A 27027-nucleotide genomic window follows, 5' to 3' on the forward strand; every position below is an offset into this window, starting at 1 on the left:
AGCTTCTCCGCACAGGAACCCAGGAGTTCAAAGGATGCACTCTGCTCCCAGCACTGCATTCTTAGTGGTGTGAGGTCCCCCCTCTCTGCTTACTTCCCTTTCCTTTTATCTCGTGTAAGATAAAAAGTGGTGCAGGCCATACCCCAGGGAAACTCCCTTTACATTGCATCAGGGATGTGACCAGAGCAATGATGTTACATCCCACCCTAATCCTCTTTAACCACAGGCAGAGATTATGATTTATAGCACATAGGAAAATCACAAAATGGAGGACAGCCACGCAGTACTGGGAATCATGGCCTAACCAAGTTGACGCATAATTTGAGGGGACACAATTCAATCCATGACACCCATCAAAGGATAAAATATATCATGAGTAACAGAGATATACTTTATTTATATAAAATTATATATAGAGTAGGTCTTTTATTCAGTAAAAGAGAACTCTTTAACTTGTCCGAAACAACTAAAACTATAGAAAATTAGGTAAAAATCAATAGAGCTTTCTACAAAATCAAGACAAACTAACCTAATTTTCTTCCATGTCAGAATGACATAGCATTTAATAGATCCTGGAGAAGTGGTCGTTGTAATAAATCATGGTTCTAATAGGACTTTTACTTTTGTTTCCCATAATATATTAAAACTTGATTCAGTTTTATTTCGATGAATGGGCAGCCCCCAGAGTATTGAAGTATTGATACATGGTTGTTTAAGCCTTGAGGAGGAGTAAATAATTCTCGTGGGCTAGTCCTTCACCTAATTCTATTGTAAACTAGTTTTTCCTTGAATAATTTGTTTTGTCTTCAGTACTACATATGTGTTGTTGTTGCCATGGAGTCGATCCCAACTCATGTTTGGAACTGTTCATAATGCACAAAAGACCTTATATTCTTTGTATCACCTGATCATTATAATAAACTTGAAGATAGGCAGAGCAAATGTTCTCATCCCAGCTGTACTTCTGGGCAAGTTATTACCTACTAACTCCACCTCGCTGTAAAGTAGGGATGATAATTGTATCCTTTTTATACAATCATGAAGGTTAAATTCAATAATGCCTGGCACATGGGATGTTCCCAATAAATGTCATTTGTCATATCTATTTCACAGATGAGGAAATGGTCTTTGTTGTAGTGACTTGTTGAAGATTATAAAGCTAGTTCATATTTCTACTCCAAGATTTCTCTGAAAATAAAAATAATATTTTCTGATTGGTAAAGTTAGTGATACAAAATTAGGCGAAATGGACAGTATCTTAAAAAATTAAAGATTTAATCTTAACAGGTTATACAAAGAATTGAGGAAGTATAAATATGTTGAAATTAAATGGTGTAATTCACCATGGGAACAAAATTAAGACAATAGACGACTAATTTTATTTTTTTTGAAAGCCAGGACAATGATTCTGGGATCATGGACAACTACAAATCAGGATGATTGGTACATAGTACCAAAGAGCTGTATGGCTTTAAAACTCATGTTAAAAATACTTTAAATAGCAATGCAGTGTTTAGAAAAGTTTGAAACAATTTCCCATTTATATTGAATTTTAGTCACACATTTATGCTTTGAAACAAACAGGAAGGGTGGAAAACCTCTAGTTTGTGAGCCATTTTAAGTTCTTGGCTTAGTTGTCATGGGTACCATTGTGCAAGTTTCAGAAGATGATGTCTTTCCTGCTTGTTGAGTAGGCCCTCAGCATTTTCAGATTTAACATGGACCTAAAGGTTCATGACACAGGGTTGTTTGGACTTTTGCTGAGGCATGAACTTACTCATTTTCCTTTGTGTTGAGTGCTCATCATTTAGCTAATGAATGAGCCTCACTGGCTCCCCAGTATTCATAGCTTGACCTGGCTTTGTTGTTCTGGGAGAAACAGGGATTTCAGGAGGCTTTAAATAGGAATGATTGTGTAACAAAAATGTTTATTCGTTAAAGTTTCTCCCCAAAATTAAAGATATGTATCTTCTTTCACTTCTGTTGATTTGTCTCCCTTTGGCTCTAATATAATGGGACTAAAGATTTTCTTTCCTCATGTGTTGCATTTGTTAAATGCGTTTTCGTGTATCAGAAACCGGGGACACAATATATTCTAGAGAAGTACTTATTTCCAACTTCTCAACTTCAGTTCCCTCATCTGTAAAATAGAGGACTATTACAAGTGTTATTAATGTTATGTTTTATTAATAACATATATAAAAATGCCTAACTAGAATCTGGTACCAAAACAAAGCCCAAACCCATTACCAGCGAGTCTGTTCTGACTCAGCAATCCTATAGGACAAAGTAGAACTGCCTCATAGGGTTTCCAAAGCTGTAATCTTTACAGAAGCAGACTGCCACATCTTTTCTTCTGCAGAGTGGCTGGTGGATTTGAACCGCTGACCTTTTGGTTAGCAGCCAAGAGCTTAATCACTGTGTCATCAGGGCGACTTGAACCTGGCCCACAGACATGTAAAAAGTGTTGATAGTGGTAGTAGTAGGATAGCAGTAATTATTTATTCTTTAATAAAGGGCACATGTAAAAAAAATTGATGATGGTAATAGTAGGGAAAAATAGTATTTATTCATCAATAAAGGGTGTACCAGCAATAAAGGGTATAAGCTATGTCGTAGCTGTAATTGTTAGACTTCAGGTATAACTGGAGCAAATAAAGAATATTTGGGAGAAGTTGTAGGTTTAAGTTACCCTCTGTTTCATATCTCTGGTCTAGGACACACCAAACGTCCCTGTGAGGAAAGTAATATGATAAAACCACATCATAGTATAATAAGCAAGATTTGAAAAATTAAATCATGTAAAATAGAGTGTTGCATTATTGCAAGGTTACTGAAATGTCTGAGTCCTGCCTGCGTGATTAGCACCCTGAATTCTGGAAGTTTTGGGAGTCAGGCTGGTTAATTTAAATAGTCTTAGCTACAGTTTGGCATCACCTAGTGGCAGATGTCTGCCCTGTTTTAAATAATGGGAATGATCTAGTGTCTGACTGGGGCTTCTAGGATAACAACAGTGATGCCAGTAATCTGGTTACCATACCCATTGCCATCAAGTCCATTTTGATTTATAGCCCTTGTGGGGCAGTGGTTTAACTCTTGGCTGCTAACTGAAAAGTTAATGTTAAGAATCGACCTTATGTTCTGCTGAGGAAAAATGTGACAGTCTGCTCTTGTAAAGATTTACAGCCTGGAAACCCTATTGGGGCAGTTATACTCTGGCCTGTAGGGTTGCTATGAGTTATCTAGTTACATTGGTGCCGAATTTGTAGGCCTGATTCAGGAAGATCAAGCCAAAAGACTACAGGGGTTGCTCCATCTGCCTCCCTGCTTCTCTAAAAAGGGGGTTGGTTTCCTGCCATTTTTGTACCTGGCCTTGCCCTCTCAAATGTCTCCGTCCTCTAGGTCTACTCCCTTCATCTGCCTTCCATTCCCAGGAAGTAAGCATTTTGGCCTGATCCCTTTCAGAGAAAGGTAGAAAAGATGAGAGAGGACAAGACTCAATCTCCAATTCTAATGCACCTGATTTTGCATTATCCCAGAGCTAGTAAGTATAGGGCTTTAATCTCTTATCTACATATTACAGGTGAGTAAGTGGAGGCTTACCCAAGGTTACATAGCTAGTACAAACAGAAGATTTGGCTTTGTTAGACTAATCCAAAGACCATGCTCTTTCTACTCTTTTTTCATTATATTGAAGAAAATGTTTTTATTTATTGTATAATGGCTTAATTATAGTTTACCCATAATAAATTGAACTCTTTTGGGGATACTGTTTTTAGTTTCTTCTTAATATAAGACAAATAGTATGGTCCTGAAAAGAGGGATGCAGGGTACCAACTATAAGATTACCGTGTCCCTACTTAGTTGACCAACCAAAACCACAAAAAACCCACTGCCGTTGAGTCGATTCTGACTCATAGTGACCCTATAGGACAGAGTAGAACTGCACCATAGAGTGTCCAAGGAGTGCCTGGCGGGTTTGAACTGCTGACCTCTTGGTTAGCAGCCGTAACACTTAACCACTACACCACCAGGGTTTTCAGTTGACCAACCAGTAATCTGAAATTCCTATATCAATATATGTGATTGTTTTACTTTTATAATGATGGGATGTGTCTGCCTATAAAAGATGAGAAAGATCCTTGTAATCATATAACTCAGTCATAAAACCTTGGTTAAGTAACTCTAATTGCTAGAGAAACTCTGGGTGTAAAATTTCAATCTGCCCATGTGGGACAAAGGGAAAACCTTTGGGATCTCATTATGACTCTTATTTCTTGAACTTTATTATGTAGAATGAACTCAGTTTCTGAGTTATTATTAACATGGGATTTTTAGTCTCAACCTTTACAAACTGGTGAAGAAGCTTCATTTATTTCCTGTGTTGTCGGTACTTTTAGAAGCAGTAGACAACAAGATTCTCTGAGATCTAGAAAGGTAGAGTTGGGATCACTGCTGTTTCCTTGCTTAATCCCTGAGTGGATTTGTAAATGGGCAATGTAAGAATCTCCCTCTTAGTCTGCTTTTTCAAATTTCCAGGTTCAGGCATTTAGGACCTTCCCAGTTTCTAGAAAATCTAAGGTGAACACTGTTTCTGATCCTCCTGTAGTCAAGAATAAATACGTAGCCATTTAGTCAAGATGGGGCTCTCACCTTTAATTGCAGAATAAAGATTCCAAGCAAACCTTTTACAACTGTGCCAACTGCTGTGCCAAAACTGTATTGTAGCCCTGTTTGAGTATTAAAAATCTGGAATGACGTGTTACATGGCTGTTAAAAATATATAGAGAGGAGCTCTAAGTACTACATGGAGAAGTGCATCACTCTGTTAAATAAAAGTAGGTGTGTACGTGTGTGGTTAAGGGGGAAGTCTAGAAAGGTATAAATCAAATTGTGAATAATGATTATGCATAAGGAGAGGGGAAAGACTTTCGGGCGTAAATGTTGTTGTTTTACATATTAGAGACTAGCATGCATTTTTTTTTAAAGAATTAAAACAAGGATATTTAATGGACAGATTTCTGATAATAGTAGCTTAAAATTATTGGGAAAGAAGGTGTCCCTTTTGACTGCTGTTTATGATAGAAAATCAGGCTAGATGGAGAATGAGGCTGGCTCAGTACAGAGGTAGCTTTTCTATAGATGTTATAGGGAGAAATAAAAAAGGATCCTTTTAGCTTTCTAACAGTAATGGCTATAGTAACATCTGCCACTTTTCCGCCACGTAGTCCCTAGTTTAGTGATTTGTGATTATAAAGCTAATATTCTTAAACTTAGAGCTTGTTAAATTAAAGACTGAATTCTTAGAGAAATAATAAGATTCTTAGAAAGAGGAGAGAATGACAGATTACTAATATACTCTGCAATTAAAATTCAGAGTATTGATTTAATTAGTTGAAATGATGAAATATTCATGAATGTTATAACTTATTTAGCTCTTATTTGATAATTTTTTTTATTCTAGATTCCTGTTCATCCTGTGCCTGATCCCTTAGTTCATGAAGTTCTAAACTTGGCTTTTAAGCACTTTAAACATAAGGAAGGGTGAGTAAAATACTAATTTGCTATTGCTGCTCTTCTCCATAGTCCAGGCTTGAATTGTTCGAAAACAATTTGAATATTCATTGATCCTTTGTTTTTAGAGTTCAAAGCAATTATCTTCCCATTTCTTTTGAATCCACACGAAGCACTTATAGGAAAGGCTTTGTGAAAATAATTCTCAGCACCATAGATAGGATTTTTAAGAATCAGAAGGCTTAATTTCATGGCAAATTAAAATCTAGAGATGGAAGAAAATTTATGTGGTTTTTATCCTCCTGTAAATGAGTATGCAGAGAAAATTACACAACATTCTATTAAAGAATTTTCAAATTTATAAAGAAAGAGTTCACAGAAAATTGTAATGAAATATTTCCTTTGTTCTCTTATTTTAGATATTCAGGAACCAACACTGGGAATGTGCATATTATTGCAGATTTATATGCGGAGGTGATAGGGGTTCTTGCCCAATCAAAGTAAGTTTTGTGAACCACTGATATTGATTTGCTTGGCCTTTTAGAATGCTCTATTATTAATTAATGTAATAGTTCATGATAGTTAATAGATGTACCATTTTTATCATATCGTTATTATAAAGCCTGTTCCTATCTTGTATTATTTAGCAGCTCTGTTCCTCACAGGCTCTTTAAGTAGCATTCATGCCTCAGTGTCACAACTTTTCTTCATTTAGAGTTTTCCATAAAGGCGTGAGTCAAGGAAGTCAGAAATGGCCAAGAATAGTCAGGATACTACCTCATTCTGTTTTTCACAATTGTATGAGAAGTAATTTTAAAAAATTTTATTTTCGAAGTCTTTACAGAGCTAGTAATTACTTTTATTACTTTCCAGTTGAATGCTTTTATTTTTGAGGTAGCAGTGCAGTATCTTCTAATTTTCTTATTTATTTTGGTATTAAACAGTTTTGAATACGTGGAAGACGTGCCAAAAGGAAAGGATCAAAGATATTTGATTCCACCATCAAAAGTGTTATTCATTAGGAGCTAGACTCATTAAATTGTATTCAACCATCATTATAGTGAACAATAAGCAATTAGCATCTTGTGGTTCTAGAGACTATGGAAGATTCTGAATTTCTTTTGTTGCTCCTGGGAAATTTGTAAGGAAAAATACCAATTCAAATTTTCTTAGATCCTTTTTAAAAGAGTGTTTGGTCCTGAACTCATCATATAACAACCTTTCTAAATTCTACAGTGGTAAGCAAAGTTACTGTTCATGTTTATTAGTTAGCATTTGAAGTAATATATGTTAATTAATATATTTTTTATCTTTTATAGTACACTAGGGACCCTTGTATAACCAATGTTATAGAACTTAGAATACAGTATTTTAAATGAATTACACTTATACGATAATATCTTAATTTCTCATTTATATTTAGAATATAGACACAAAAACAAAGATATGAACAATAATATATTTCTTTTTATGGCAAAGTAGTTCTTCATATTTTTATTTATAAAAAATAAATTCCAATCTCAGGAATATCAATGCAGAAATTTGAAGTAATGCATCAGTAAGTTGAATCCAGGAGAACATTATATCATGACTAGGTCCAGTTAATTCTAGGATGGTAAGGATAGCGAAAGGAGCCCTGGTGGCTTAGTGGTTAAAGCTCGGCTGATAACCAAAAGATCGGTGGTTTAAATTCAACAGCTGCTCTGCATAAGAAAGATGTGGCAGTCTGTTTCACAAATATTTACAGCCTTGTAAACCCGAGTGGCGTAGTGGTTAAGTGCTACAGCTGCTAACCAAGAGGTCGGCAGTTCGAATGCACCAGGTGCTCCTTGGAAACTATAGGGGCAGCTCTGTTCTGTCCTGTAGGGTCGCTGTGAGTCAGAATTGACTCGATGGCAGTGGGTTTGGTTTTTTTTTTTTTTTTTTAAACCTATCGGGCAGTCCTAATCTGTTTTATAGGGTCACTATGAGTTGGAATTGAGTCGATGGCAGTGGGTTTGTTTTTTTTGGTTTTTAAGGATAGTAAGTCCAAAGGGCCAATAAATTTATGAAATAATACTAGGCTTGCTAATCTAGTTGTAAAAGAAATGCCACTAAGAGCAATATTGAGGTGTTTTCTACTCATGCATATAATGAGCATGGAGGAAAATGTGGAAGGATCCACATTGGGTTAGGCTGACAGGTACTGTCTTTTGAGGGGGTAGGAAGGGGGAAGAGGGATGAAGAAAAGCTGGGAGGTGTAGTAGAATCTTTTGTCTGTATTTTCTTCGATTGTAGTGACTAGTTTATTTGAGAAAGTTAATAAAGAAAAACAACCTGGATTCAAATATTATTGCAATGAAAAGATTTTTATCCAATCTATAAAGATTTTCTTTACAAAGTGCTGAAGAATGCTTTGATGAAAAATGGGATTGTAATTTCCAATATTCCAATGGGAATAGATATGTTATAGTTCCTATTTTGTATCCATATTTTGGTACTATGTAATCCCCCCCCCCACCCCCCAGTGGCCATTGGAGAACATGCTTCGTTGGAGGTCGTTTTCACTAGAACTGGTTTCTTTAGTAACATCAAGAATAAAATTTTTAGTTTTTTTCATAATATGTTTATAAAATAAAAACCACCCAAACAGTTGTTATTTTTGCTCTTCATGACTCTTCAAAAGAGGCAAAATAGACGTAAATGGCATCATTATTAATTTCTTATTCCAAGTGCTAAATTGTCACAAGTGTGAAATGCCTTTTTTTTTAATTCGAGGATGTTTTGATCTTTGTCAAACTTTATAAGGTAGCAAAGAGTATAGTTCTACTCTGCACTTATGGTAAATCCATGAGTTCAAAGTAGGATCGAACTCCATAGGGTTTTAAATGGCTGTAACCTTTTTGGAAGTAGAGTGCCCCAGACCTTTTCTCCAAGGCACCTCTAGGTGGATTTGAACTGTCAACCTCTCAGTTAGTAACGGAGCACTTAACTGTTTCTGCCCCCCAAGGACTCTGTTCATAATATATACATGGAAAAATTAAGAAGTATTGGTTAATAAATTTAAAGATGTGTATGTAAGCAACGAAAAATTTACCAGCCTTAACAGTTGCAGTCATTTGAGTCCAGGATGTTGCTTACTTTTCCAAAGTGGTATGATTCTTTGGCTTATTCTCATTGTGAGACTAGTGTTCTCTCTCTCTTTTTCTTTTCTACCAATTGGTTGGTTTATCTCTGAACAAATTCGTAGCCTCCAATCTACTTTCCATATAAAATCGCAGACTTTATAAAAAGGAGCCTGAAAAATTAGAGAATACTGATTTACTTGGATACATTTTATAAATGAGTTATTTGATTTTACCATTGTATGGTTCGGTGGTAGAATTCTTGCCATCCATGCTGGAGACTCAGATTCTACTCCCGACTGTTGCCACTGAGTGCAGCCACCACCCCTGTCAGTGGAGGTTTGCATGTTGCTGTGATGCTGAATAGGTTTCAGGGAAGCTTTCAGACTAAGATGGACTAGGAAGAAAGGCCTGGCAATATGCTTCTAAAAAATCAGCCAGTGAAAATCTCGTGGATCACAGTGGTCTGATCCTGTTGTACATGGGATTGCCCTGAGTTAAGGCCAACTCAATGGCAGCTAACAATAACAACCATGGGGCTTAAGGAATTCCTCATTTTAAAATAAATGAACAGCAAATTTAGAATAACAAATTTATTTTCCTCTGCATGCTTTTCTGGTAAATTTAATGAAGGTAGAGAAAAGAGATAATGTTTGGGTAAAATACCTTGTGATTTTAACCTTCAATATCGTGGGAAATTGATGTTTTCAGTTCAATTCACGTTACATATCCATGTACGTTAAAGGTTTCAGGCTGTAAGGAAGAAGTTTGTGACAGAATTAAAAGAACTGCGACAAAAGGAACAAAGCCCACATGTGGTTCAAAGTGTCATCAGCTTAATAATGGGAATGAAATTTTTCCGAGTGAAAATGTATCCTGTAGAAGATTTTGAAGCATCATTTCAGTTTATGCAGGTGATATACCTTTTCAATTACAGTAATTAGACTTACCCTAACAGTAGTTGTTCTTGCTCTTCATGAAAATATACATAAATAGCATCATTATTAATAAATTTCTTATTTCAAGCATTAAATTGTTGTAAGTGTAAATTTTTTTATTTGTGAATGTTTTGATGTTTGTCAAATTTTGTGAAGTAGTGAAGAGTGTTCACAGAATTATTGTGATGTTACAAATTCTTTAATCTCATTAGTCTAATATACTTTTTTTCCCCTCCAGGAATGTGCTCAGTATTTTTTAGAAGTAAAAGATAAAGATATAAAACATGCACTTGCTGGTTTATTTGTGGAGATTCTTATCCCTGTTGCAGCTGTAAGTATATTTTTATTTTTATATTGTATTTAAAAATACTTTTTCATTGAAGAAGTTGCCTCATGAAATATTCTTACTTTCTGGTAATCTCATAGAAATTGAATTTAGTGGAAAATATGAACGAAATGTGGGTATGGGAAAAATGATTAATAGACAGATAGCATAATGACCATTGATTGGTCTATTAATTTAAAGAAAAACTCTGGGCCCTTACGATTCGGGCAGTGTCAGGCGGGCAGAGTTTTGCAACCCAGTAGTAATGGTTGCCGCAGGTACCTTGGTATAACATACAACGTTTACTAGTGGCTTTTGTTTCTTACAAAATGGCAGCCATTTTAATGGCCTCTGAAGAATTGATAGTGACATATATCCTGGAATTTGCTGGGCTGTCTTGGTTTTAAGTGTTCTGTAGATGCCCTGACATTTATTTTATCTGTCAAAATATGTATTCTGATTTATTCAGAAAATATAACTTCTGTAAATATAATTGAAATAACATCTAGGAGAACAGGCCTACAGAAGCTTTTCTTGCTATAAATGCAGTATATTATTAAAAAATAATTTTACAGTTACTACGAATAAAATATGCTATAAATAAAATTCAGGACTTTTATAATCATAGAGAGATGCTGTATTTTTTGGTTTCCTTTTTTCTGCACCCACCTAGTTTTGTTATGTAGTATATATATTGATATGCGTGGCTTCAATCTGGTTCAGACCTGTTCAGTCGTGGCCTACCAAGTGAAACCAAAACAGACCTGAAGTTTTAAAATTTGGGTGATCTGGAAACATAACCAGAACAAGAAAAATTATGGGTTGTAGCCCTGGAATGGGAGATTCGGAAGGGGCATAGTGAGCCCTTTGAGGAGCCTCAGGCATGAGACTGGATTATAGCCAGGACTGTGGAGAGTGACATATTTAAAGCGATGTAGTCAGCTGCCATCTTTGAGCGGGGCACAGCTGTGTCTGACTGTCCAAATTCCTAGGGCAAGAGAGTTGGTTGCTATGCAAGGTACATGCTGTCCTTGTTTTCTAAGAGGGAAATTCAGTTTCTGGCAGGGCTTGGACCTGTAATTTTTCCCATTCCGGTTACCATTCCCTTTACCCAAATTTTAAAAATTCAGGTTTGTTTTCATGTTGAGTCCGTGGCCATGATTGAACCGGGAAGAACCAATCCGAAGCCCTAATGATATGATAGTCACTTTTAGTATTACACTTTTGCCTAATAGATGATATTCTACTTTTAAACATATAGGATATATTCTTGGATTTTGTTCTGGGACTCAGTTAATTTACTTGAAAATGATTTGATCCTTTCGGGTTTTTGTTTTAAGATTTTTTAGATGGGGCTATCTTGAGTTAATCATTCCTCCCTACTGCGAAAGAATTCTTCTGTATATTCTACCCAGTGCTTTATGAATATTGAAGTTTTCCAGTCCAGCTGGTGGAAATATATCCTATTCCTGGTCCATTGTAAGACCCTAGCACTGTTCACGCTCATCCTTTCTGGTGCCTTTTCCCCAGCCTGAATACTCGTGGGAGTTACTCATAAACCTTCAGAGCCCTCTGTGTGGCTCTTTTATCCCCTTCCCTCTGCTTCCTTCCCTTCCTGTCTCCCCTCTTCTTTGGTACAGCGTTTTGGGAACACTGATCACCTTGATCTACCTGGACACTCAACTTTTTCTCAAGTCATTGTATCTGCCAGGTTCCCTTAGGCTCTCTCTCCCTGTGCTGCAGCCTGAGAACTCTCACAAGGCAGTAAGCTGGGACCATTGAAGGACTCCTCTTATTTGTTTCCCGTTTCTCAGGAGTCACTTCCTTTTGTTGGCTGAAGTACAGCATCCTACATATATTTTGTCCATATTTTTGGATCTTCCAGAAAGCAGGGTAAATCTAGTCCCCAATACTCCATCTTGGCTAGAAATGGAAGTCAGCAATATTCTTTTTATTTTATTAAGAAATTGAAGAAATTTGTTTTCATGATGAGACTCAAATTGACCTTTTTGGCATTTGTTTTTGATCACTGAATTAATTGACTTTGTGGTCTGTGTGTTCATATGAACTGGTTTGTGGTATTCAGATCTTGTCTTTAGTTTATGTTAAGAAAAGGTAGACATGGAACTGTAAGAAAAGTTAAGAATATAAAATAGTAATGGTATGATTTTTTGCCTCTCTTGAATAGTTACTTATATTTAAATATTTGAACACCTTTTTGGGAAAGACAAACAAAAGTCATGAGCTTTAGCTTGTAAGTGGTTTATTTGAGTCAGACAGCCCCCTGCCAAACACTCCCTGCAACCTCACCCCCAGTTTTTAGCCATGTGAATTAGGCTTATTTTATTTAGGTAAAGACATTATACTTTATGAAAATATGCCATCTTTAGCCTATTATTGTTAGGCCATGTACTTTGAGTTCTTTTTCTTAAATGGCTGTGAATTACTGCATGTCCATTCCCAACTGTCATTTGTACTCCCCAACTCTTTGTCTGGTAATCTGTTTTGCCAGATGTCTAACTGAGATTAGTTAGTAGTTCTTAAAGGTAATCTAGCAAAAGAAGCAGGTTATATAGTAAGAAAGACCTTGGACAATGTTCCACTACAATTGTGTTGTCCTAATTCTTTTGTATCAGGTTTGCTTTTGTGTTCAGGCCTTTGCACAGAGAGCACCTTCTTCCTAGAACATTCTTGCCTCTTTAATAGCCTCCCTCCTTGCTTTGCCCATCTGGTCCCTGTTTGTTTATTCATTATATTTATCGAGTGCTTTCTGTGTGTCAGGTCCTATTCCACCAGTTAACCAGTTGTTGTCAAGTTAATTCCAACTTATGGTGACCCCAAGTGTGTCACAGTAGAACTGAGCTTCATAGGGTTTTCAATGGCTGGTTTTTCAGAAGTCGAACTTCCAGGCCTTTCCTCTGAAGTGCCTCTGGGTGGACTCGAACCTCCAACCTTTTGGTTAGCAGCTGAATGCATTCACTGTACTACTCAGGAACTCCAGTGCTATTCTATACACAGGAAATACAACAATGAACAAGATAGGAAAGACTCCCTGCTCTCATAGAGCTTACTTTTAGTGAAGAAAACAAATACTAAACTTGTATGTAAAATATGTAGTATGTCAGATTATGTTAAGTACCATGGAAAAATGTAAGGCAGGGTGGGGGGGGGTAAAGATTGCCAATGGGATGGTTGTTGTTAGGTGTCATCAAGTCGATTCCAACTCATAGGGACCCCGTGTGACAGAGTAGAACTGCCCCATGGGATTTTCTAGGCTATGGGAGCAGATGGCCAGATCTTTCTCCCTCAGAGCAGCTGGGTGGGTTTGAACTGCCAACCTTTTGGTTAGCAGCTGAATGCTTAACTGTTGCGCCATTAGGACTCCTTGCCAAAGGGGTATAGAAGTTGAAATTTTCAATAGAGTGATTAAGAAAGACCTCACCAGGATGGTGACATTTGACCAATAACTAAAGGGATGAGGGAGTAACCGAGGGAAGAGCTTCTTGGGCAGAAGGAACAAGTGCAGAAGTCCTGAAGCAAGAGCATGCGTGATGTGTTCGGGTGCAGCAAGGAAGCTGTGTGGCTGGACCCTGTCACACAGGGGCAAAGTATTGGAGATAAGGTCAGAGAGGTTATGGCAGGCTATTGTAATATGTCAGGTAAGAGAGGATGGGTTCAGCTTAGACATTACTTCCTTGAGCAAGTTTTCCAAGGGCATCCTTCAGAGGGCTCCAAGAGGACTGACAATATTTTCTTATACTACCTGTTATACTGTGTAGTCAGTGTCTGTTCGCTTTTGTGTGTCCTCCACATATTTTCTCAGGGCAGGAAACAGGTTTATTTATTTAGCATATGGTCATTTGGCACATTGTAACATTTTAATGAGATATTTGGTGAATTATTAACTAATTTAAAACCTTATAGAAAGTCCTTGTAATCATGGCATTGTTTAAGTCTTTAACCATTTTCTTTTTCTTTTTTTCTTCTTGGTGTTATCTTTTTACCCAGGCTGTTAAAAACGAAGTGAATGTTCCTTGTTTGAAAAATTTTGTGGAGATGCTTTATCAGACTACTTTTGAACTGAGCTCCAGAAAGAAGCATTCATTGGTATTGATAAACATTTCAAACCTTTACATTTTTAATTGGGAGCATCAGTAATTGATTTATGAATTCAGTGAAGAGTTAAGGGAATTGTAAAAACTGAAATTGTAAAATATCCAAAGTGCACTATGAGGGAAGATATCACAAATATATTTGCTCCTGCTTTTCTTTAAACTATTTTTTAAATTTTATTAGTTCTGCATTTGATAGGTTCTTCATATTTTATTCTTAGTTACTGTCTTGACAGGCACTTTAAATTATGTATTTTACTAAGGAAAAGGTTGAATGTAGGCTTGTATGAAACCGTAAATTCCTTTATTTCATATTACAGTAAATTGTATTCTGAAGCATCAGATTATTTTAGGAACCATTCTTTGCCTAATTCCATTGTTTCTTTTCAGAGATTTATGACTTTTTTTTTTCTCCGCTTAACTACCCACTTCACATAATTTTAAATAATTTGTAGATTTTTATATGGCTTGGAGAAAACTGGGAAAATCAGGCAAATATTTGACCACCTAAGCTAGAGCTCTAAATCATAAACATTGATTGTTCTAGGCATAGAGCTAAGTACTTCGCATTCTTTGTCTTAGTTTAAGCCTCACAACTCTATAGGATAAAAAACCTGCTGCTGTCAAGTCAATTCCAACTCATAGCGACCTTATAGAACAGTGTAGAACTGTCCCATAAGGTTTCCAAGGCTGTAAATCTTTACAGAAGCAGTCTGCCACATCTTACTCCGGCGGAGCAGCTGGTGGGTTCGAAATGCCGACCTTTTGATTAGCAGCTGAACACTTGAACCACTGAGTCACCAGGGCTCCTACCTTAAAAGATATTTGTGCTGTCAGAGCACAGACTGGCATTAAATACCAGTGTTCTGCCTGCCGGCTGTGTGACTTCAGGGAGGACACGTTAAGTTTTCTAAGCCTCAGCTTCCTAATGTAAATTGGAGGGTAATACCACAAGTATCCTCTAGGGTCTGTTCTCTGATCCTAGCGCCTACATTCATAAACCACTGTCACGGCTGAGGGGCTAATGGATCCCAGGAAAAGAAAAACATGTTCTAATTCAGGGAGGTATGAGAATTCAAGGCATTGTTGTTATAGAAATTCTTTGTTTTTAATCATTTGTTAGAGTACTCTGTGAGACTTCTTACAAATGGGAAAACTGCATAAAAGATTCTTTTAGTCTCCTCGTTTATGAGAATAAATGAGATATAATTTGCAAGACCAGTACTTTTCCATGAAAAACATTAATGCTCTTTTCCCTGTCTCCTGTAGGCTTTATATCCATTAATTACCTGCCTTTTATGTGTCAGTCAGAAACAGTTTTTTTTAAATAACTGGCATATTTTCCTACAGAACTGCTTGTCACATTTAAAGGTAAGAACAGTCTCATTTCTGACCTGTAAATACTGACTGGTGTGTTTATTTATGGACATACATTGACGTGTATGTAATGAAACTTTCATTACCGTTAGTACATTCGCATAGTAATTCTTTGCCGCATCCCTTGTCTTGTACACACTTCATTCTTCTATAGAGAGTCAGGAATAAACTTTTGATTGAATATTTGCTTTGTCTTCATTGATGCAAAATTTTACGTATTCATTGATTGTTGTTTATGTTCTCTTAGATCTAGAAAGATTTGTTAATAAGTCAATTCCTTTAGAATTGCAGAGTAGTGATTAACCTTACAAAAAAACCCAGATACTTTGTGTTTTGAGAAAATTCAGTAATGTTGGCTCAGATCTGAGCAATACAAAGAAAGAAAGGAAAAAAAAAAAAGACTTTGATAATAAAATATCACTAAAAGCATGTTTAATGTAAACATGTCCAGCCAAATCCAAAAGTGTGCTACTGGATCCACACAGATATAAAAGCTCCAGAATGATTCTTACTTAAATCAAGGGATAATGGTCACTAACACTATTTGGGACATCCATGTTCAGTCTGTCTTAGTACTGACAACAAACCTGTGAGACTGAAGGATGATTATCTTCCCAGGATGCTCTGCTAGCAGGATCTGCTTTTCTTCTTTGGATAGGAACACAGGTGATGTCTGCACAATGTGGGAATATTCCTCATCTGCCTGCATGCGAATGCTTGATTCGAATACTGTTTTGATATACAGTTAAATTAACCTGTTTGAATATTTGCTCACAAGTTACAGAACCACTGCTGACATGATATTTCATTTCCTGATATTCCTCTAAGTTAGGGTCAAGATTAAAAATCTTGTACTTTGAAGATAATGAAACCAGTGCACTGGTAGATTAAATGACTTGTCTCCTGCCATGTAGCTCACTGTGGTATTTTGAGAAATAGGACTGGCTCCTCTTTCTGATTTCAGGGATTACCCACTGGACAACATTATCCTAACTACCTTTTTCACGATTGTGTTGATCATTTCCAAAACTGCTTTGATTTCTTATTAGTAAGGTATACAGAAAGTATGTCTTTGAAAAACACTTTTGGCCGTTTTCCTCCTACAAATATATTAATGCTGTTCACATTTGGATAAGAATTGATATACCCTCTTTGCTTAAACTCTTTATGTCATGCAACTGAGAAATAAAATTTCTTTAATTAATTACATTATACTTGTTTCTGTCCTTACTTTGATAATTCATACAGACATAGGTACTGAAAAGGATTTGATCATTTTCTGGGTGATTTTTGATACTTCTAATAAAATAATTTAAGACACGCACTGAAGTGTTTCTGGAAGGTTGCTTTGTTTCATGACAATTCATACTTTTCTGTTGCTTGTTAAAATTTATATATATATACACGTTTCCACCTAACATATATGCAATACTTTCACAGTACTTTAACTTTTTTTTTTTTGTCTTAAGGCTTTCATTTAAAATGCTGTGTTTTCTTTGAACCCTTACCTCCTGTTAAATATTTCTGGCATATTGTCCATTTTCATTAACGGGTATGTCAATCTGCCAGTCTTAAGGAGATAAGAGCCACTTAGCACGAATAATTGAAATACAGTTGTCTTGGCCATTAACCCTTATCTTACATTAAGGCTCTATTCAGCAGAAATTTTATGCATTGGCTCCTGTTTATTAAATTTTAGGTACTGTGGCTGCTCTGCATAGTTGAAGTAAGGAGTTGAGTATGCAAGGCAAAACTATGCTAGTTATCCATTGTAGCAATTATAATTGGTTTGTTTATATAAAGGAAAAATTGATCCAAAGTAAAGGCCTTATCTAAATTGATTTTGTTTTGAGATTTAAGTAAATGCTTGATTTTAAAAAAAATCTCTAACAGTTTTCTCTTTATTAGATCCACCACTGATTTGTGCTAGTATTTACCATGTGCTAGATTCTCTAATTGCAGTGTCCCGTTTAATTCCCACTGTAATGGAGGCTGGAAGAAGAGAAGTGAGCAATCCATCTTTAGGGAGCCAGTAGTTCCATAACTCTTTCTGGTCCACCATATTACCCTTGAGTGTACTATAAGGAATGTTGGTGTACTGCATATTTTAAGGAGACCTTTTCACTATAATTCTGGGGTATTAAAAAAAGCATTATTCTCTGCAGTCATAAGAATAAATTTGATGAATTTTCAAGGCACTTTAAGATAACGTGAAGTTTTTTTAAAAAATTACTACACGATTTTTTTAAGTTGATGACCATGAAAAATGGGCTTTATTCCTGTATGCCCAAAAATAGCATGTGAGAGAGCTTTATTTTCACTGAAAATGTTAAATCTCTTATTTTTTTTCCCCCCAATCAGAATTTGGTACTTTCCTATTCCCATATCTTTATATCAATTTAAGTGCTTATGTGAAAAGTACTTATAAAATTTCTGATCAATCATTAAGAGAGAGTGATGGGAATAAGAAGAGTAGATATTATATAAAAATAATTTGGAGATTTTTTTCCCACTACAGTGGCATGCTTATTTACTCTTAAAATTTTGAAGTTGTTTGAACCTAAATGTAGTATTTACAAGAAGAAAAATGAGGTATTTAAAATTTTGACTGTTTCCTCTTAGTTTGAGGATTGTACCTGTATCCTATGATGCCCAAATTGTGGGATTTTTTTTTTTCTTAGTTTTTCTGGCCACTTTCTTGGAAATCCCAAATTTCTTCTAAATAGAGACCTTGGTGAAGAGCTGTCTTGTTTTGTGCTTGTTTTCATCTAACATGCATGTGCGGCATCTCATGTTGTGTTTGCTGTCTCACATTGCTTTATTTAGATACCATCTAACAACAGTATCAGAAAACAGATAGAAACACTCCAGGTGAGTTGGGTTGACACTGCAAAGTAAAATATTGCTTTATCTCCTTTAAGCGTGGCATTTTTTTTTTCCTTTACCCATTGTTGCATTGCATGTCTAACGCATTTATCCAAACCTGCTTCTAGTATTGTCAAAGAAGAGTAGCACACAGCAGGAGCATTCTTCAGAAGCTTTAATATTAATGTGACCCCCATGAAGATGACTTTAAGAGGTAGAAGTCCTATCGAATGCTGATTCTTCACCCAAATTCTCAATTTCAAAATGTTCTGATTTATGTTATCTAGCTTTTATAAATGAAACATTTAAAAACATTTTCCAATGATATTAAGGAGAGATTAGATTAGATTTTGAACATGATCTTGGAGAATAAATGTTTAAAACTTTTATCCTATTGGTTTGAGTTTTTAAACACATCCTATTTTTTGGTTCACAGAAGGAAAAAGAGAAAAACGTTAAAATGATTGCTGCCTTAGCGGGTAGTGAGTTTCTGTTAATGGTGGTGGAATAATTTGGAAAAGGATAGTGATAATGGTTGTATAACATGATAAACATAATCAGTGTCATTGAATTATACATGTAAAAATGTTGACTTGGGAAATGTTATATATTTTTTTATAACAATAAAGAATGATTGCTGCAAAAGATCATATTTGACTGACATCAAAATTTTGTACATTTATATCATTGGATTTTTAAATTTATGTAAGAACTTAAGCAAATTAGATCAAAATTGTAGAGAATTATGTATCTTTTTTTTGCTTAAGGGTCAGATCAATTTAGGATTTAAAAAATTTTTTATTTAGACATATATAGCAGCATTGGTATGACCAAAAAAAATTGAGTTTTATCACTTTTCATCTTGTTTTGGCATTGCGCGGTATAAAATAAGTCTGCTTTGTAAACATTTCCATCTTGGAATGTTTGAAAACCAAGTTTTTCGTGCCAGATACCTCATCACTTAATGTAAGATAGTCCAATACTTTTATGTTTAACAATGTATATGAGAATGATTTTTATGTGGAATAAAAAAATAAACCAAACCCATTGCCTTCAAGTCAACTCTGACTCCTAGCGACCCTATAGGACAGAGTAGTAGAACTGCCTGATAGGGTTTCCAAGGAGCAGCTGGTGGATTTGAACTACTCACCTTTTGGTTAGTAGCTGAGTTCTTAACCACTGTGCTACTAGGGCTCCAAAGTGAGACCTTTCCCTGGGTGGGCTCAAACCACCAACATTTCAGTTAACAGCTTAAAACGCTAAGTAGTTGCGCTACAGAAACATACGTGGAATAAGATTTAAGAATTTTTAAAGTGTAATTTTTTATTAATCACATTTTGAAAATACAATATTTTAAGAATGTAAAAATATTATTTGGAGTGTACAAGTAATTGATTGAACCCATATTTTGATATCTGATATATTAGATCTAAATGATAGGAAAGAATGTTTCATTTTCTCAAAGATTTTATTATAAAAAGCTTGGTGGTTATACTAGTCATCTCTGTTTATTTAGGGTGACTTAGCAACTACTGTAAACTGTCCATAATTACTATCTTTAAAATATAATAGTAAACTCATTCTATAATTGCATGTTTTTTAATTTTGACATTTAAAAAATTATTGCCATTTAGATATTAATAGTTTCACTGGGATGATAAGCCTGTGGTTCATTATAGTGTCTCATAAAAACTCAAAACCAAACCACTGCCATGGAGTCGATTCCAACTTATAGCAACCCTATAGGACAGAGTAGAACTTAGAACTGCCCCATAGAGTTTCCAAGGAGTGCCTGGTGGACTCAAACTGCCAGCCTTTTGGTTAGCAGCTGTAGCACTTAACCACTATGCCACCAGGGTTTCCCTAGTGTCTCATAGCCTACTAATAAAAACTCATTGAAATTTCACATAAAAAATCTAGTATAGCTTTAAAAAATCAGAATTTATATTAAATATATTCTTAAAATACTAAAGAATTAAATTATTATTGGTGAAATGCATCTTAACTGCTTTTTAAAATGGAGGCTTTGTTTTGTTAAGTTTAACTTATGGGAACACAAAGGGTCTACCTGACAAAAAGCCTTTTTGGTCAAATGGCATATATAAAATGATTGTTTGACAATAAGAAATCCTCTAAACTGAATTAAAAATGTGAATGTACAGCAGTCAGTGCACCCTAAAACAGTTAACAGATATGTAAAGAGCTTCTCCTAATAAAAGTGATAATTAACTACATTTTCAAAATTCACAATAAAATCTCACCATACTACTCTGATCTTTTGAGAACTTCATTTTTTATAACAGCTAGAATCAACGGTTTGCTGATCAAATTGTGATTGAAGTGGAATAATTTTCTGATTTTGATCAAGGTTGAAAGTTTTATACCTAACGTATATTGAGCATTTAACATGTGCCAGGCACTCTTCTGAGTTCTTTACACATTAGCTTCCTTAGTCTTTGAGGTAGGCACAATATTATCTCCATTTTAAAAATGAGGAATTGTGTGGCACAAAGAGATTTAACAGTTCCCAAGGATGAGCTTGGATTTGAACCAAGTCAGTTCTAATTCCAGAGTCCATGCTCTTAATCTACTATGCTGTACACCCTCTTGAAATGGTATGCAGTCAGTAATATTTTGCATTATTTCTTAAGTTCAAGTAAGTATAATATCGTTTGGTATTGTCAATTTTAAGTGTTTATGGGCTGCAGATGAATTACTGCAAAGATGAGTAATCCTTCTTTCTTCATTGTTGTCAACAATGTCATGTGAACAATTTACCATCAAGTAAGTCAATGTCTCTAATATAGAGTTGTTAGAAATAATTGATGTAATTCCAAAATTTGAGTATTTTGAGAATGTCAGGAAGAACTCAAATTTTCTTATTTATGGTTACTTTGAATTATCTCTACTTGAAAAAAAAAAATTTTTTTTTTTCCACCACATACCAAATACATGTTTACATATTTAAACCTCTTTTAGATTGAATACAAAAGGGGAGAGAGGGCTTTTAGTTGTTGGCTGAGAATGTATTTGATTTTAAATGATTGCAGGTATATTAATAAGTAAGTTTATTTTTATTCTCTTCTGTTTTTGAACAGAATAAAGATCCTAAAATGTCTCGAGTTGCACTGGAATCTTTGTATAGATTGTTGTGGGTTTATGTAATTAGAATAAAATGTGAAAGCAACACTGTAACTCAAAGGTGAGTGCCATTGTTTTAAAGTATGTTTAAAATAAAATCTTGTTAAATAATATTATACTAATGGAGTTTTTGGAAACCCTGGTGGTGCAGTGGTTAAGAGCTATGGCTGCTAACCAAAAGGTTGGCAGTTCAAATCCACCAGGTTCTCCTTGGAAACCCTATGGGGCAGTTCTACTCTGTCCTATTAGGTTGCTATGAATCGTAATCGACTCGACGGCAGTGGTTTGGTTTTGGTTTAATGGAATTTTAGTTAATGTTATAAAATATCTTGAGGAGAAATATGAATTCTCTTTTTGTTAAGAAAAATTATTCATATTTTAAAGAAATAGGAAAAATTTCTTGTAAGTATGCTATTTCATTATCTTATTTTGACTAATTTTTTTTCCTGTAGTCGTCTTATGAGTATAGTGTCAGCACTTTTTCCAAAAGGTTCACGTAGTGTGGTTCCTCGTGATACACCCCTCAATATATTTGTGAAGATTATTCAGTTCATTGCTCAGGTGAGTGTCTTACCTAATGACACATATGTACATGTAAGTTATAAGAATAATTGTAATAAGTTGGGAGCTCTAAATTTTGTTGTGTATCTAAAAACATGGTAACAAAACATTTATTAATACCGAATAGTGAAAAATAATAGTATGCTAAAAAGAGTGAAAAAGAAAGTATGATAATTACCTCCTGAGTATCTCAAAAAATTTCTTAGAAAACATCTTTCTAGATTAATTTCTGTGGTAATCTGGATGCTTAGGTACAGATAATAGAATCCACTGTAGTTAGTTTAAGCCCAAAAGAATTTTTTAAAGGGAAACAATAAAAAGAAAAAACAAAACTAATCCCATTGTCGTTGAGTGAATTCTGACTCAAGGTTATAGAATCACGAGAAGAGCTGAAGAAAAGAGAGTCTGGTCTGAACGACTGAGGAAAACTGCAGAATTGAGCTATCCAGGAAACTGCTGCCTCTGCCAGCATCAGAAAGCTGCCAAATAAAAATAAGGAAGGGACCATGAGTGGCTTCAGAATCAGGTTGCTTCTGTCATGACTCCCACAAGTAAAATCTATTCCTTTCTTCTTGTCCTTCTCTTGACATTCCAGTTCCCAATCAAAGACTCACAGGAGTGTACCACTTGTCAGGATCTAAATTCAGAACCCTACTTTTGTAAGGGAGTCTGGAAAATATAATTTTTAATTTCTAGCCCCTGAAGTAAAGAAAGGCTTATTAGAAGGGATTGAATTAGCTGTTGAGTGAGCCAACCCAAAGTTTTGGTCACAGTCCCTTTGAGGCATCAGCCCTGGGAAAGCATATCTGATTAGAAAACAGATTCAGGTGGGGTTACCTCCTCTACTTAGGATATTGCTGATTCCAGAATATTTGTTGCGTTCTCTTTGAACTGAAACTATGAAAATTTAAACGATCCATAGTGTAATTGTTTTTGGCAGTGAAGAAATGAGTCTTTAAACAAAATGAAAATGTTTCTATTTACTGGAGCACAGAAGTAATTAGATAAGTGTGTGTCAGTAAAATTAGTAAAGGCAAAAATGTGCTTTAGATCCAGTATTAAGAAAATTTTTACTATCAGGCTGCATCTCTTTTTCTCCCTTTTTTGCCTAGGATTGCATCCACTCCCTTGGTTCTCTGTTTTTCTGAACTATTGTAATACTTTTGTCGCATCTTGATTTTTTAAATTAATCACCTAAGTAGTGGCCTTAAGTTCATTCCCATCTGCCCAGTGTGGCTATGTGTTGCCAGTTTAAACATTCAGCATTTGATAGCTCATTTTCTTACTTGTAAATATTCAAGTTTCCCACTACCTATACGATCAGATTTAAAATCCATTATAAGCCCAACCTAAGTTTCTAGAACATTCCTTTGATTTTCCTCTAGCCAGTTTTTTAAAGCATTCTCATTTATTTATTTATACTTTCTGCTTACTCCCTTTCTTTGCTTTTTCCGTCTCTCCCAATCCTGCATGCTTTTCAAATGCCAGCTTAATTTCAGTGTGATGCTTTTGCAAATCAAATTGACATTACCCATTTACATACATTATTTTTAAACTAGTTTTAGCATAAGAAGCAAATCTCCAACATAAGGCAAATAAAAGTAGAGCTGCTCTGATTGAAGTTAAATTGGAATTCTGTAGATCTCCTCTGATCCACTCATTATGATTACCCCTTTACACCTCTTACCCCATAGGACAGTAGAACTTGGCAGAACTATTTTGAAATCCGTTGGTTAAGTTCTTCTGCTTAAAGATAACATTTACTGTGGCTGATGCATTTTCTTCTGCAGTTGTTGGTAGTATTTATTTAGAGCCTTAGAAAATGGTTCATTCACATTGACCTAGGTACTCTAGATTTCCAGAAAATAATTAAATACATGGATATTTAATGTATAACTGAGTATCTAGTAATTAAGAATAATTTTGTATATTGATATGATGAATTTTACCATCTAATGTCAGAGAATATTGTGTTAATGTATGATTAAGGTCGAATACAAGATTACAGGTTTTATCTACAACCTTGTTCCAATTTTTGGCAACTATATTGTGTCATTAAAACATGAACAGATTACTAACAGAAAGGAACATTCAGAAAACTAAAAAAAAAAAAAAAAAATTGGAAATTAAGAGAGAGAAGGAAAAAAAAAACATTAGAAGAATTGGAAATATTAGAAGATGAGTAGACCAAATCTTCTAGAAAAGAGAATTATAGGGAAAATAAGGGAGGAAAAAAGGTGTTCAAAGAGAAAGCAATTGGGAGAAAATAACCTGATAAATATGTTTTTAAAAAGCATTTCTGAGAATCAAAGGCAAGAAATTCCAGAAAAGGTAACCCCATGTGCCTAATACAATAAATTAAAGAAGTTTCCTACCAATGCATATCATCATGAAGCTTTAGAACACTGAAGATTGAGAAGATTTACATCATCATGATGGGGAAAGATAAAATAAGTCAAGCTGAACTGGAAATTAAGATGATGTACAGATTTATAAGAGCAGGACTGAATCCTAGAAGACAGTGGAGTATTATCTTTAAATTTGTAAAGGAAAGGAAGTTCACACCTAGCATTCTGTATGCCCAGCCATACTATCAAATAATGAGAATTTTTTTTTCAGTCATATAAGCTACCTAGTTTTTTGGTTTTTTTTCACTTTGCCTAAACCTTTTCTGGTAATATGATTCTCCAAAACAAGGGAGTAAACCAAGAAAGAAGAAGACAAGAGATCCTGGAAAAAAGGAAATCCAGTAGAAGAGAAAAGTAAAGGAATTCCCAGAATGATGATGAAAGAAAGTTCCAAGACAACAGCTATCAGGCCTGGAGAGTTGTGAGTCCGCACTGGGACAGGAAGAATAGGGCTCTAGGAAGGAAATCTCCAGGGGAAAAAAAAAGTTAGCTGATTTTTGAGAGGAATTTTATAATTCTGATGGAGCGTTGGAGTGAAATGTTTAATAACTCCTAAGTATGCTGTTTATTTTAGAATTAAATAATATATTAGTAATCATATTTCTGATCAACTAGATATATAAACTTCAAAGATTTATTATTAATTGGTTTTTTCCCCCAGGAACGTTTGGATTTTGCAATGAAAGAAATAATATTTGATCTGCTCAGTGTTGGAAAATCTGCTAAAACTTTCACCATTAATCCAGAGGTAAAATAATATAGTAATAAACTTTTTTTTTTAAATTATTTTATTTTTTTAAGAGCAAAATTTCCTAATGGTTGACTGAATGGTTTAGTGGTAAACGTGGTGAAAAATAGTCAAGAAAGGACATTTTCTGGGTTAGCCAGCTAAACTGGCTTTACAAGTTGTGACAAGAGCTCAGTTTTCTTTTACTTAAATGATACATTTTAAAAATATTCTTTACGAAATACCACCTACTAAACATTTATTGAGCACATGAAATTGTGCCAGGTGCTGTTTTAGGTATTGGAGATTTAAGAAAAAGATGATTAACAGTGTGATTGTTCTGAAAATTTAAGAGCAGATGGGATTCTAACAACTAGAATCATCATCCCCTTAACTGTAACAAGAAAAAAAGGGTGGGAGAGGCAGTGTGGATGTAGGTTGATTAGTGTGTTTTGTAATGAAAGACTGAAAAAAGTTGATTTTTTCTTTCTATGAAGGAGACAAGTCATCTACTTAGAAGAGGGGGTGGTAGGAGTTTAGGAGAGCTGAGGAAAGGTGAAAGAGATCTGAAATAAGCTTTATAGTGACTAGGAAAGCTAGTTGACCTGAGAAGTGAGTGAGTGGCATTTGGGAATTTGGTATTAATACAGACTCTAATGGTTGGACTAGTCAAAAAAGTTGAAAGACAGGTTAGTTTTCTATCAGCCTTCCCTCTCCCACCCTGCATGTTATTTGATGAGATGTTTTTAACATGGAAAAAAAAAAGATAATTTATGGCACTCTGATTTCTTCGTTTTGAAACTTTTTTTCTCTGAAGAGAATGAACATAGGCCTCAGAGTCTTCCTTGTAATAGCAGACAGTTTGCAGCAGAAAGATGGTGAACCACCAATGCCAACAACAGGAGTTATTCTTCCCTCAGGAAATACTCTTCGTGTGAAGAAAATTTTTCTCAATAAAACTTTGACAGATGAAGAAGCAAAAGTCATAGGTTAGTGTTAATTGGAATCATAAATTGCTTTGTAAGGCATTTTGATATTATTTTGTAAAAGCTTTATGATCAGATCTAATATATATATATTTTAGCATGTACCATATATATAGTAATGCAAAATGAATATACTTTATCATATTTATAGGTCTTCATTTTGTAGTCTTCTGGTTAAATATTCTTCCACATGATACTATTACTTAATTGTGTTTTTCCTTCAAATTAATTTTACTTCCTTGCATAATTTTTACACGATATCTCGAATATGTTGAAGCTGATTGTCAGGAAGAAGAATGTATATACATATAGTTGAAATTCCCTCTTATATGGCAACAATAAGCTAATGTCTTCTCAAGGTGCGTAGGTGCTTATTATCAAAAGTGACTGTAAGTATTCTTTATCTAATCTCTGACATTTTATAATTGAGGTTTTTTCCCCCCAGGAATGTCAGTTTATTATCCACAAGTGAGAAAAGCATTAGATAGCATTCTGAGACATTTGGACAAAGAAGTTGGGAGACCAATGTGTATGACTAGTGTGCAGATGTCCAATAAGGAGCCTGAAGATATGATTACGTATGTAGTAAATTACTTTATCTTCTTTACTATTTTAGTTTTCATAAAAAGAATACAGATACCTGTTTCCTTACTATAAGTGCTTTTTCTTTTGGAGTTCTCCCATATTTCCATCTGCTGCTGTTTGTAATGCAGTGATTTCCTCCACGTGCTCAGTTTACTTCAGTGCTGTCAAGCCAGTATAGATTGCAGAAGTCATCCTGGATCCCAAGACTAGTTTGTTGTTACGTATTCCATGAGCAGTAGATAAATCCTGATTACTCCAGATGTATGGACTGATTGGTTTACTATGTCAAATAAATGCTCTTATTCCCGGAACCCTGATGAACTAAGAAAGAAAACCTGAAAATCTCAGTTCGGGTATTTTTGTCTCCTCGGACCCAGGGGTGCA

General features: G+C 35.0%; 1 protein-coding gene across 13 annotated transcripts in view; it reads left to right on the top strand.

Annotated features, from left to right (window-relative positions):
- FRYL (FRY like transcription coactivator) overlaps nucleotides 1-27027 on the top strand; it is a 344107-nt gene that overhangs the window by 215937 nt on the left and 101143 nt on the right. For 10 of the 13 annotated variants that reach the window (XR_007517673.1, XM_049886274.1, XM_049886269.1 and 7 more), the window contains 12 exons: nucleotides 5465-5544; nucleotides 5934-6014; nucleotides 9364-9532; nucleotides 9795-9887; nucleotides 13890-13988; nucleotides 15263-15364; nucleotides 18197-18241; nucleotides 21334-21437; nucleotides 21829-21937; nucleotides 25007-25093; nucleotides 25890-26061; nucleotides 26504-26636. Coding sequence is in view for 12 of the 13 variants with exons in the window: in XM_049886274.1 (XP_049742231.1) it covers nucleotides 5465-5544; nucleotides 5934-6014; nucleotides 9364-9532; nucleotides 9795-9887; nucleotides 13890-13988; nucleotides 15263-15364; nucleotides 18197-18241; nucleotides 21334-21437; nucleotides 21829-21937; nucleotides 25007-25093; nucleotides 25890-26061; nucleotides 26504-26636 (1274 nt within the window). In the remaining variant the exon portion in view is untranslated. The remainder of the gene's footprint in view (nucleotides 1-5464; nucleotides 5545-5933; nucleotides 6015-9363; nucleotides 9533-9794; nucleotides 9888-13889; nucleotides 13989-15262; nucleotides 15365-18196; nucleotides 18242-21333; nucleotides 21438-21828; nucleotides 21938-25006; nucleotides 25094-25889; nucleotides 26062-26503; nucleotides 26637-27027) is intronic. The other 3 variants (XM_049886278.1, XM_049886279.1, XM_049886280.1) reach the window with 1 other exon arrangement.

This window comes from Elephas maximus, chromosome 5 (genome assembly GCF_024166365.1).
Source record: "Elephas maximus indicus isolate mEleMax1 chromosome 5, mEleMax1 primary haplotype, whole genome shotgun sequence".
NCBI lineage: Eukaryota > Metazoa > Chordata > Mammalia > Proboscidea > Elephantidae > Elephas > Elephas maximus.